The 12,560-nt window shown below is 47.3% G+C and overlaps 1 protein-coding gene across 1 annotated transcript in view; it reads right to left on the reverse strand.

The window, feature by feature from the left end:
* LOC311224166 (beta/gamma crystallin domain-containing protein 1-like) overlaps positions 1–12,560 on the reverse strand; it is a 43,753-nt gene that overhangs the window by 5,048 nt on the left and 26,145 nt on the right. Inside the window, exons 15-18 of the mRNA XM_084309037.1 lie at positions 11,610–11,749; positions 10,859–10,982; positions 1,676–1,834; positions 275–437 (exon numbers count right to left, since the gene is read on the reverse strand). Coding sequence (XP_084165163.1) covers positions 275–437; positions 1,676–1,834; positions 10,859–10,982; positions 11,610–11,749 — 586 coding nt within the window. The remainder of the gene's footprint in view (positions 1–274; positions 438–1,675; positions 1,835–10,858; positions 10,983–11,609; positions 11,750–12,560) is intronic.

Here is a 12,560-nt window from a genome sequence, read left to right on the forward strand (position 1 = left end):
TCTTCCATGCTCGGACAGTCAGTGCGGAAGGTTACTGTCGGTAAGAAGCTGTCGTTCTGTTCCCAGCAGTGTGGGGTCAGAGGTCAGAGTGTAGGGGTCACTGTTCCCAGCAGTGTGTAGAAGAGGTCAGAGTGTAGGGGTCACTGTTCCCAGCAGTGTGTAGAAGAGGTCAGAGTGTAGGGGTCACTGTTCCCAGCAGTGTGTAGAAGAGGTCAGAGTGTAGGGGTCACTGTGACTGAAAGCGACGGAGCAAAGCGACACAAGTGTATCTGACCTTTGACCTCCAGGACCAGGTCAGGTTTGAGGTGGTAGCGCACCAGGCCATCCGGCGAGATGTTCCACAGCTGGTTGTCGGTGCCTTGCGCCAGAGACACACACAGCCTGGTCCCTGCCATCACCACACTGCCGATGGGCTCCAGCACACAGTCCTCCACCAGCTGCAGAGAGAGAGATGTAATGTTAATGGTGATTATAGATGTTCTCATGTTTAAATAAGAGTTAAGTTTGACAGGGAAAAATGACTCCCTTAATGAGGGAATTAAGGTGTATAATGGTGCATAAGGAACTTCAACTTCAACTTCAAACTTATTTTCCTTTCGGAACTTCATTTGTGCAGTGGTTAAAAGACAAACATACAGTCACAATACATAGACACTCACCATTATAAAAAACAGCAACTACATTAAGACCACAGTAATAAAAACACCACTATAAAAAAAAATTCAAATACATTAAAACGATACTTAAAAGCATGATATATTAAAATCCATATGGAGCAACTCTATATGTATATAAATAATAAATAATAATAATAATAATACAGATGATATGTGTCCATCAGGTGGAAGGGGAGTCTATTGTTAGTAAGTAGTCCAACGTCCTTTGGGGGGTCGAAGCTCTGTATCGGTGGCCTGAGGGCATTAGTTTGTAATGGGTGTGAAGGGTGTGTGTGTTGTCCTCAACTATTTGAGAGGCCTTCTTAACTGTCCGTTTCTTGTGAAAGTTGGTGCTGAAATGCTTGTGATCTGGTGCCAATGCTTGTGATCTGGTGCTAATGCTTGTGATCTGGTGGTAATGCTTGTGATCTGGTGCTAATGCTTGTGATCTGGTGCTAATGCTTGTGATCTGGTGCTAATGCTTGTGATCTGGTGCTAATGCTTGTGATCTGGTGGTAATGCTTGTGATCTGGTGCTAATGCTTGTGATCTGGTGGTGATGCTTGTGGAATGAATGAGGATGGACTGAACAACAAGGCTGGTATGAACAGGCTAATATGTTAACAAGACTGGTCTGAACAGGCTAATATTTTAACAAGGCTGGTATGAACAGGCTAATATGTTAACAAGACTGGTCTGAACAGTCAAGGGTCCCAAAAGGTGGCTACTGTTCCTGGCGCGCTTCCACTGGCAGTGTGTTTCCACTGTTAGAGTTGATCCAACTGAACTGTGGTTGAACTGAACCATCAACACTCATGTGTAGCTGGGTACCTTGCAGGTGAGCAGTCCACCCTGGTAGAACTGAACCATCAACACTCATGTGTAGCTGGGTACCTTGCAGGTGAGCAGTCCACCCTGGTAGAACTGAACCATCAACACTCATGTGTAGCTGGGTACCTTGCAGGTGAGCAGTCCACCCTGGTAGAACTGAACCATCAACACTCATGTATAGCTGGTTACCTTGCAGGTGAGCAGTCCACCCTGGTAGAGCCAGACCTGCTCTACTCCTCCGCTCTCCTCCACGGCCTGGATCCTCATCAGCTTGATGTCCTCCAGCTCCCCCGTCAGAGACATCACACAGCCCGTCTCTCTGCTGCGCAGGCGGAAGTACATCCGTTTCTAGAAACACAAACGATGGCATGACATGATTTGGTTTCGCCCACTAAAATGTAATCATTATGTGCTCAGAATTGGCTACTGATTTTTGATGTCAACATGTGGTATTATGTCCAGAACACAGTAAAGTAAACATTGCCGCTTAGTTGAAACCAAGGCGAGTTCTAGTTTGGATCAAGACTAGTTCTAGTTTGGATCAAGACTAGTTCTAGTTTGGATCAAGACTAGTTCTAGTTTGGATCAAGACTAGTTATAGTTGGGATCAAGACTAGTTCTAGTTGGGATCAAGACTAGTTCTAGTTTGGATCAAGACTAGTTATAGTTGGGATCAAGACTAGTTCTAGTTGGGATCAAGACTAGTTCTAGTTTGGATCAAGACTAGTTATATCTCATTACTAGCTATCGCGTCTCGCTCTGCCATACTGAGATAACCTCTTCTCTCCACGCACCTAGCGTGCACGCGAAACAAACAAATGCACCCACTTGCACGTGACCACGCCACTCCCATGCGTCTCCCTATATGACGCCGGAAATGGTCACGCTCACCCTTCCTCATTTTGTTTCCAAAACGCGGAAGTAGCAGTGCACTTTGTGAACTGGTTGTTATGAAGCGTAAGGAGAAATTACACAATGTTGGGAATTTGCCAGAAGTTCACCAGCCCCCAGAACCTTCTCGGCACATCCTAACAGCGCAGCGGTCCTGTCCTGGGTTTTCCTCGTCTCGTGACAGCGGACCGAGGGACGTCGAGCGACGGTTAGCAGTCGAGCTAAGTTGTGCACAGGTAGGGCCTGCGCTAGCAGCCATTGGTACTGGCATGGGTAATACTCCTCTGTGTCGACCGGGTGATGTATTGACGCGGGGGGCGGGATATTTGGATGAATGTGGTCTTCATGACACACATGACGACGGGGCTCAGGACAGGTGTGCCGTGCTTGGAGAAGCAGGTAGCATCGGTCATTTGCCCCGGCATGGTTGAACGGTATCCCACCCAGAAGCCGACGCTGGAGGGCGAGCTGATGAAGCTTATATCGCCGCAGGGCGGAATTTAGCAGCAACCAATAACATTGCTCAATTGGCTGCTTTTCTGTCCAAAATGGTGTCGGGTGGTGGGGCCTTAAGGCCAGCCAACGTCAAAAATATCACACAGATTTTTGAGGTTATACAGCTTTTGACTCAGCCGCAAGCTATAACCGCAGGGAGGGCTAGGATGCTGTCAACACTTGTTCACAGGCATCTTTGGTTGGAGCAATCTCCCCTTGAGGAGGAGAGGAGACTTCCCCTCCTCAGGGCTCCCCTCTCCGCAGATGGACTTTTTGGTCTGTCCGCAGGGGCGCGGGCAGTATTTGACCTGGGCTCCACACCGCCCCACACCGCGCAGCCAGAGGTGAGAGCACGGCCTCGCCAGCGGCTGCGGCGAGGCCCCCGGCCAGCGGCCATATTTCCCCCGCCTGAGATACCCTGGGCACAAAGAAAATAGGTGATCACAAGGCCGACAGCCTCGGCGGCCGAGTGATCGGCTACATTAGATGAGCACGCCCTAAAAAAACGTTGCCATCTAGCTGTGTCTAGCACGCTTTCCGGTTACTCCCCCCCGCTACGCTACGGGACACAGGGCTCTGATTTGTCCCCTTTGGCTGCGGGCTGTGGCCTTCCAGTGAAGCGCAAGCGGCCCCATGTTTAGCTTCTCATGGTGACAGGGGCTGACACCCCGTTGCTAGCTAGGCCTGGGTCTGTCTATGAGAATGCTGTGCTGTCAAGCGGCTCCCACACCACACGTCCTGCGTCTGTGTTTGGTGAGCCTGGTGTTGTATCTGTCGACGGAGCAGGGTTCCCTGTATCTAAAAAAAATTGTCAGATGGGGAACTCTAGGTCGCAGCGTGGGTTCCCCCAGCCCCGCCCTTGCCAGGCCGGGTATTACGCTAGTGCCTCCCCCGACTGGAAGACCGGCGGTGGTCAGTCAGGCACGCGTGATTTTGGTGGTAGTAATATCACTACAGGGCTACGGTGTGTAGGGACTCACCCTATCGGGCAGCGTGGGGACCACACACCTTGCATGTCCAGCTGCAGGGCAGGCTGTCCTCAGCAGTCTATGCCGGGAAGATGCTCAGTGGGGGAGCCTATGTCACCAGGGGTGATGGCCGCTCTCCCCGTACCAGGCTGGTCCTTTCTGTCGGGTCCCCCCTTGGGTGCGATTGCCTCGTTGGTAGAGTCAGGGTGCGATATCCCGGCTCCGCGAGACACCCTGCTCGCGCGGTTGGCGAGTACAGGGTTGGCAACGCACAGCGGGTGGGACCGGGCCACCTATCTACGGTTCCTGGCGGACCAGCGCCAGTCGGCTGCGGGTGCGCTTTGGGATTATCATCACGTATGGTTACAGGAGTGCCATATGTCGAAGTGGATGGAGAGAACGCTGAGGCGGGGGCTTGTGTTGCAGTTTGCACAACCCCACCCTCCGTTTTTGGGTTTGGTACAGACACTTTTTGTCAGGGTCCACAGCGGTGACAGCTCTGGCCGACGAGATCCAATCTCTGTTGGCGAAGCAGGCCATTGTCGTGGTTCCGAGAGAGGACGCGATGTGTGGCGTTTACTCCTGGTATTTTCTGGTGCCCAAGAAATCGGGAGGTGTCAGACCTATACTGGACCTGTCCGCGTTCAATCGGCTGATTGTGGCGAGACGGTTCAGAATGTTGACCATCAAACACCTGTTAAGCGCTGTCAGAGTGGGGGACTGGTTCACCTCCATAGACCTGAAGGATGCGTACTTTCACATCCCGATCTTCCCTCCTCACAGGAAATTCCTACGCTTCCTCTTTCAGGGCATGGCGCTGGGACCTCTGCGTCGTCAGGGGATACGAATTCTATTCTACCTCAACGACTTTCTGCTCCTCAGCCGGTCAGAGGAGATCGCCAGGTCTCATACCAGGCTGGTGGTGGAATTCCTCACCAGTCTTGGTTTTGCTGTGAACTGGGAGAAGAGTACTCCTCTTCCCAGTCAACAGGTGGAGTACTTGGGCTTGGTTCTAAGCTCAAGGCCCATGAGGGCAACCCTCTCGGAGCGGTGGCGGGAGGATATTCTCGGCACGCTCAGGAGGTTCCGTCCTGGCAGGACAGTTACGGCGCTGTCCGTGATGCGCCTGCTCGGTATGATGGCATCTGCTCAACCTGTGATCCCTCTTGGCCTCCTCTTCATGAGGAGGATACAGAGGTGGTTTTTCAGTATGAAAATAGACCCGGTGAGAGGCAAGTGGAAGCGACTGAAGGTTCCCGTGTTAGTACTGGGGGATCTCGACCACTGGGGGAGGCCTGGTGACCTCACCAGCGGGATCCCCATGGGCAGCAGGCTATCACACGTCACGGTCTTCACCGACGCCTCCCTCACGGGATGTGGGGGGGACGTGTCGGGCCTGCGCTACATATCAATGTGTTGGAATTGAAGGCAGTCCTTCTGGTCCTCAAGCAGCTCGGCCACCTGGTGGTGGGCGAGCATGTGTTGATCAGGACGGACAACACGGCGTCAGCGTCGTATATCAACAGACAGGGGGTCTGCACCGGGCGGCGGTCGAGCTCTGGCTATGGGCGTCTCTCAATCTGCGCAGCCTGAGGGCTCTCCACATCCCCGGCAGGGAGAATGTGGGTGCAGATGTGATGTCGCGGGGCGGTCCTCATCCCGACGAGTGGGGACTACGTCCAGACATAGTCAGGCAGGTCTGGGACCGATTCGGGGAGGCCACGGTGGACCTGTTTGCGAGCAGACAGTCCCACCAGTGCCCCTTGTGGTTCTCGGTCAGTCGGAAGGACAACCCCCCTCTGGGGGTGGATGCCTTCTCGATGTATCCGTGGCCGCCCGGGATTCTGTACGCGTTCCCCTCCCATACACCTGATAGCTCAGCTGTTGGAGCGGGTACGTCGGGAGCGCAGGACTTTGATCCTGATCGCGCCGGACCGGGGCACGGCTGTGTGGTTCCCGGTCCTGATTCAGCTCTTGGTGGCCCCGCCGTGGCCTGTTCCGTGGTCACCGCGGGCCCTCTCTCAGGCACGCGGAACGCTGTGTCTGCTTCCTGTTCTGGGGCAGCCGTTGATGGTTTGGCTGCTGAAGGAGTGAATCTGGAGGGGATGTGTCTTAACCCTACTGGTGTTAACACCATCCGGAACGGGCGCGCTCCGTCCACTACCGCGGTTTACGCAGGTAAGTGGTATATTTTTCAAGAGTGGTGTGAGGTTGGGGGCCTGGACCCAGTGTCCTGCCCCCTGGACTCTGCTCTCTCCTTCCTCCAGTCTATCCTGAATAGGCTGTCGGCCTCGACAGTGAGGGTATATGCCACGGCTATATCCTCTTGTCACGTGGGTTTTGAGGGCGGTATAATGTTCAGCCACCCTCTCGTGAAACGTTTCCTGCTTGGCGCTCGGCGTCTCAAGCCTGTGGAACGTTCTCTGTCTCCGAGTTGGGACCTCCAACTGGTCCTGGGCCGGTTGTCGGAGGCCCCGTTTGAGCCTCTTGAGCAGGTGCCATTGGATCGGCTGTCCTTTAAGACCGCGTTCCTTTTGGCCATCACCTCCGCTAAGCGCGTGGGTGAGCTGTGTGCTCTCTCGGTGCGGCCTGAGTGCCTGTCTATTCGGGCCGATAGCGGTGCAACTCTGAGGCCTAATCCAGTCTTCGTGCCAAAGAATATCCGGAGCTCTTTTCGCTCCAGGGATATTGTGGTTCAGGTGTTTCATCCGCCTCCTCGCGCTAGTGGGTTGGAGGCGAGCCTTCACCTGTCGTGTCCTGTCCGTGCACTGAGGGTTTACCTTAGTCGGACGCAGGATCTCAGGGCTTCCGATCAACTGTTTGTTTGTAACGGTGGCCCTCGCGCGGGTAAGGCGCTGTCCAAGCAGCGCCTGTCACATTGGTTGTGCGAGGGCATTGCCCTTTGCTACACGTTGGCTGGACAGGTCCCCCCCGGGGGCGTCAGGGCGCACTCCACTCCGAGGGGGGGCCTCGGTGGAGGACATCTGTGCTGCAGCCTCCTGGTCCTCCCCGGGTCCTTTCGTCAGGTTTTACCTTATGGACATGACTGGGGGTTCTGTCTCCCAGGCAGTTCTGAGGTCTGGGACCACTCCTGCATCCCGCCATCAGGTGGGCTAGCAGGGGTGTGTGGGTGTGGACCGCCTGTGCTGTGTGTTCAGGGGTGCCTGGTTCCCCCTTTTTTCGCACTTTGGTGGAGTTGACTGCCTCCCCCCCTTCGTTAGGACGGGCGGGTCGACGGGACTCCCCTCCTCCCTGGCTGGGGCTTACGGGTCCTCAGGGGGTGCACTTGTCGGGCCACACGTCCGCTCTGCCCCTTATCTCAGTATGGCAGAGCGAGACGCGATAGCCAGTAATGCGATATAACGAAAGGTTATCCTATAACCTAGTTATATGAATACTGACTGAGCGTCTCGCTCTTAGTGCCCTGAGGCCCCTTGGATGTTTTTCCGCTTATGGAAATCGAACTGGGAAGGGTGAGCGTGACCATTTCCGGCGTCATATAGGGAGACGCATGGGAGTGGCGTGGTCACGTGCAAGTGGGTGCATTTGTTTGTTTCGCGTGCATGCTAGGTGCGTGGAGATAAGAGGTTATCTCAGTATGGCAGAGCGAGAAGCTCAGCCAGTATTCATATAACTAGGTTATAGGATAACCTTTCGTTCTAGTTTGGATCAAGACTAGTTCTAGTTGGGATCAAGACTAGACCTCTACCAGTTAAGATGTATTCAATAAAAGAACAGTGGGCAAATCTTTTTTTTTTATCTTAGAAAATAGAACATTAAAAATGTACATTAGCATACAGGCCAATATGTTGTTCTATAGTAAATGTTACATAGTAAACAATATGTTGTTCTATAGTAAATAATGATTTTTTTTTTTATTTGTATAGCACCTTTCATACAATAATTGCAGCTCAAGGTGCTTCACAGCAGTACAGAAATAATAATAAAATAAACAGGCATAAAATGACAACAAAATTGGCAGATTAAGAGCAATGCATAAAGTGCAGACATAACATTTGTATAAAACAAGCATCAAAATAGAACATTAAATCACATAGTGCTTCACATTAGGATCTAACCTTCCAATAGGCCTCTTTGTTTACCGTTTGATCGATTTTAAAATACAGTAATAAAAGAGCAAAATAGTGCAATAGTGCAGTGCAATAAAATAGTTGGACAATAAATCAATAAAATAAAATAGCCCTCATTTACAATATACAATAATCACAGTGTCGATGTAATGAGTCTAGGCGGCACAGTGCATAAGAGGTAGTAAGATACAATTAGCATAGAACTGACACATGAATTTGATATGAAGTGCATAAAAATAGGCAAAATAAAAAGAGTGTAGCCAAAATACATCCTGACTGTGTCCCCTGCACCGCTCCAGTATCGCCACTGGAGTGTGCCAGAGAGCCATAATTTGCCCCTCTATCAAACCCACCCAGGAGACCAAAAAATATCGCCTCAAATAGTTATTTTTACTTGTCATTTGTCTGTTAACATGTGAAGAGTTGGCCTCCCTGATATCTCATTTAAATGCCTGAGCAAAGGGATAGGTTCTAAGCTTTAAGTCTTTTGAAGATATTTAGCAAATCGGCTTCCCTGATGTTTTTGGCCAGTTTGTTCCATAGTGTTGGGATGTAGTTGACAAAGTCTGCATCACGATCTTCTTTTGACTGTTTCTGGGAGCCTCGAATAGCCCAGCAGTTGATGATCGCAGCATTCTTGCTGGCATGTAATATATTAGAGTGTTGGCAATGTAGCTAGGTCCCTGTCCATTTAGGGCTTTGTATGTAAGGAGAAGGACCTTGAAGTCAATTCTAAACGTTATTGGTTCTCTGATAAGATACGAATAAACGGTATTGTCCCTGAGGGGAAAATGTACTTGGAACATCAGTGCTGCATCATTCTGCGATAACAGTGTGATATCACTCAGTGGTACAGTAGTATGTAAAGGGGAAGTAAAGGACCTAGGAAACGGCTTGTGCAACCCCATAGCAGTTGTCATATTTCTCAGACATATGGCCTCCTAGTTTAACATAGATTGTGTAAATGTTACACACAGCATATCAATATGTTGTTCTATAGTAAAAGTTACACACAGCATAGTAGACAATGTGTTGTTCTATAGTGAATGTTACACACAGCATAGTAAACAATATGTTGTTCTATAGTAAATAATAAAAAAAAAAATTTGTATAGCACCTTTCATACAATAATTGCAGCTCAAGGTGCTTCACAGCAGTACAAAAATAATAATAAAATAAACAGGCATAAAATGAGCACAAAATTGGCAGATTAAGAGCAATGCATAAAGTGCAGACATAACATTTGTATAAAACGAGCATCAAAATAGAACATTAAATCACATAGTGCTTCACATTAGGATCTAACCTCCCAATAGGCCTCTTTGTTTACTGTTTGATCGATTTTAAAATACAGTAATAAAAGAGCAAAATAGTGCAATAGTGCAGTGCAATAAAATAGTTACAGAATGATAAAAGAGTCAAATAGAATAGACAGAGTAAAATGGTGCAATAGTGCAGTGCAATAAAATAGTTGGACAATAAATCAATAAAATAAAATAGCCCTCATTTACAATATACAATAATCACAGTGTCGATGTAATGAGTCTAGGCGGCACAGTGCATAAGAGGTAATAAGATACAATTAGCATAGAACTGACACATGAATTTGATATGAAGTGCATAAAAATAGGCAAAATAAAAAGAGTGTAGCCAAAATACATCCTGACTGTGTCCCCTGCACCGCTCCAGTATCGCCACTGGAGTGTACCAGAGAGCCATCATTTGCCCCTCTATCAAACCCACCCAGGAGACCAAAAAATATCGCCTCAAATAATTATTTTTACTTGTCATTTGTCTGTTAACATGTGAAGAGTTGGCCTCCCTGATATCTCATTTAAATGCCTGAGCAAAGGGATAGGTTCTAAGCTTTAAGTCTTTTGAAGATATTTAGCAAATCGGCTTCCCTGATGTTTTTGGCCAGTTTGTTCCATAGTGTTGGGATTGTAGTTGACAAAGGCTGCATCACCTATCTTCTTTTGACTGTTTCTGGGAGCCTCGAATAGCCCAGCAGTTGATGATCGCAGCATTCTTGCTGGCATGTAATATATTAGAGTGTTGGCAATATGTAGCTAGGTCCCTGTCCATTTAGGGCTTTGTATGTAAGGAGAAGGACCTTGAAGTCAATTCTAAACGTTATTGGTTCTCTGATAAGATAAGAATAAACGGTATTGTCCCTGACGGGAAAATGTACTTGGAACATCAGTGCTGCATCATTCTGCGATAACAGTGTGATATCACTCAGTGGTACAGTAGTATGTAAAGGGAAAGTAAAGGACCTAGGAAACGGCTTGTGCAACCCCATAGCAGTTGTCATATTTCTCAGACATATGGCCTCCTAGTTTAACATAGATTGTGTAAATGTTACACACAGCATATCAATATATTGTTCTATAGTAAAAGTTACACACAGCATAGTAGACAATATGTTGTTCTATAGTAAATGTTACACACAGCATAGTAGACAATGTGTTGTTCTATAGTAAATGTTACACACAGCATATCAATATGTTGTTCTATAGTAAATGTTACACACAGCATATCAATATGTTGTTCTATAGTAAATGTTACACACAGCATATCAATATGTTGTTCTATAGTAAATGTTACACACAGCATAGTAGACAATATGTTGTTCTATAGTGAATTTTACACACAGCATAGTAGACAATATGTTGTTCTATAGTGAATGTTACACACAGCATAGTAGACAATATGTTGTTCTATAGTAAATGTTACACACAGCATAGTAGACAATATGTGTTTCTATAGTAAATGTTACACACAGCATAGTAGACAATATGTGTTTCTATAGTAAATGTTACACACAGCATAGTAGACAGAACACCACGATTGTCAGAAGTTAAATAATGTTGTTCCTTGATGTTGACCAATCAATCGGATTGACCCATGCCCGTTCCTTTCCATACCTGAAGTAATGGCCGTAGGGATCCTATTCGCTTCCAGGTGCTGAACTTGCACCAATCACCTACTTCGCTTGGCTGGAGCAGGAACTGACGGCCACGGAAGTTACAACCATCGTACAACACCCACCTGGAGAGAAGACCATCACCCATCAAGCACCATTACAGGGCAAGTCCTTTGTCCACTGGCCACATTTACTGGTGGATTCCAAAATGTGTTGTCTACATTGTCGACACGTGTAGTGTCAGAGTAGTATAGTAGTGGAATTGTCTACCAGAGGAGTTAAAAGAAAGTAAAAATACTGCTAATTTCAAAGGGAAGTACAAACACCTTATTCTTGAGAAGTATGCCATGGATGGTTAAGTGTTTAGAATCAAATTGATAAGATCAATTGTAAAAAAAATATATATATTATTGCTGATTGTTGTTAATTATTATAACTTTTTGTTTTTTTTGGTTGATAACGAAGATCAATGATAAATATGCGATGATGCACTGGGTTAGGGCATTTACAAGCTTGTAGCTTCAGCCCTAACCTTTTCAGCCAACTTGTAATTTGATTTGTGTATGTTTTTTTTGTAAATGGTTCGAAATAAAACTTCATTCATTCATTAATTCATTCAGTATCAGTAGTATCAGAGTAGTATCCGTTCTCATTGCCTCTATTTTGTATTCATTGGTTTCATGCTACAGATATCCATTATGTCTTTTACTACTGTAAATCATGTGTATTTTAAAACCAAAAACATGACATACATTCCCCCGTCCACCACCAGGGAGCGTATGCATGCATCCAGGCCTGCCTGTGGTAGGCTGGTGACTCCATCTGTCAACACAATCCTCCGCCCCTTACAGCCAACCTTGCTGAACAAAGCAATGGAGGGTAGAGAGAGCTCCTAGAGAGAGAGAGAGAGAGAGAGAGAGAGAGAGAGAGAGAGAGAGAGAGAGAGAGAGAGAGAGAGAGAGAGAGAGAGAGAGAGAGAGAGAGAGAAGAGAGAGAGAGAGAGAGAGAGAGAGAGAGAGAGATACAATGCAACATTTATAGGTCTGATTCTGATGTTTTTGAACACACGTCCTGATCTTTAAAACATGTTTAAGTATTCCCTGTACAATAACAACACTATTTCTGCACAGTCCTTTCCCCCTGCATAGCTGTGTAACTTCCCCCCAACATTCCAGTCTGGTGAGCAATCACAATTAAATGAAATAATTGCAATTATTTTGTAGTCTTGATCATTGTTTGAGGTTTAGTTCAATTACTTCAGATCAATCTTTGTGTCAAAGGGGCACTTCGCCGAAAATCAATGCTGCTTTATTTTGCACATAATCTCACACACGTCCAAAAAAAGCAAACAGTTTTGCACACATTAATTCAGTTTGACAAGTTATTGAGAGTAAATTAGTTTGAATATGGCCACCAGTGATGTCATCATCGGGGACATTGAATCACTGTGCCGTGTTAATTACAGCTCCACGAAATGATGTAGATGAAAATATATCAATACCTTGTCTGCTACCTTATCATTTAATTGAGCTGTAATTCATTAATTGAGCCATATTCAAACTCATTTACTCCCAATAACTGTCAAACTAAATGAATGTGTGCAAAATAAATCCTGTGCGTGTGAAGTGCCCCTTGAATAACCTAAATCTCTGTGCAGGTCAGGTCTGTTTGGTGTCATTATTGTACTGTGGCACAGTGGTGAG

The sequence above is a fragment of the Notolepis coatsorum genome (genome assembly GCF_963971535.1).
Source record: "Notolepis coatsorum genome assembly, chromosome: 2".
Classification (NCBI taxonomy): domain Eukaryota; kingdom Metazoa; phylum Chordata; class Actinopteri; order Aulopiformes; family Paralepididae; genus Notolepis; species Notolepis coatsorum.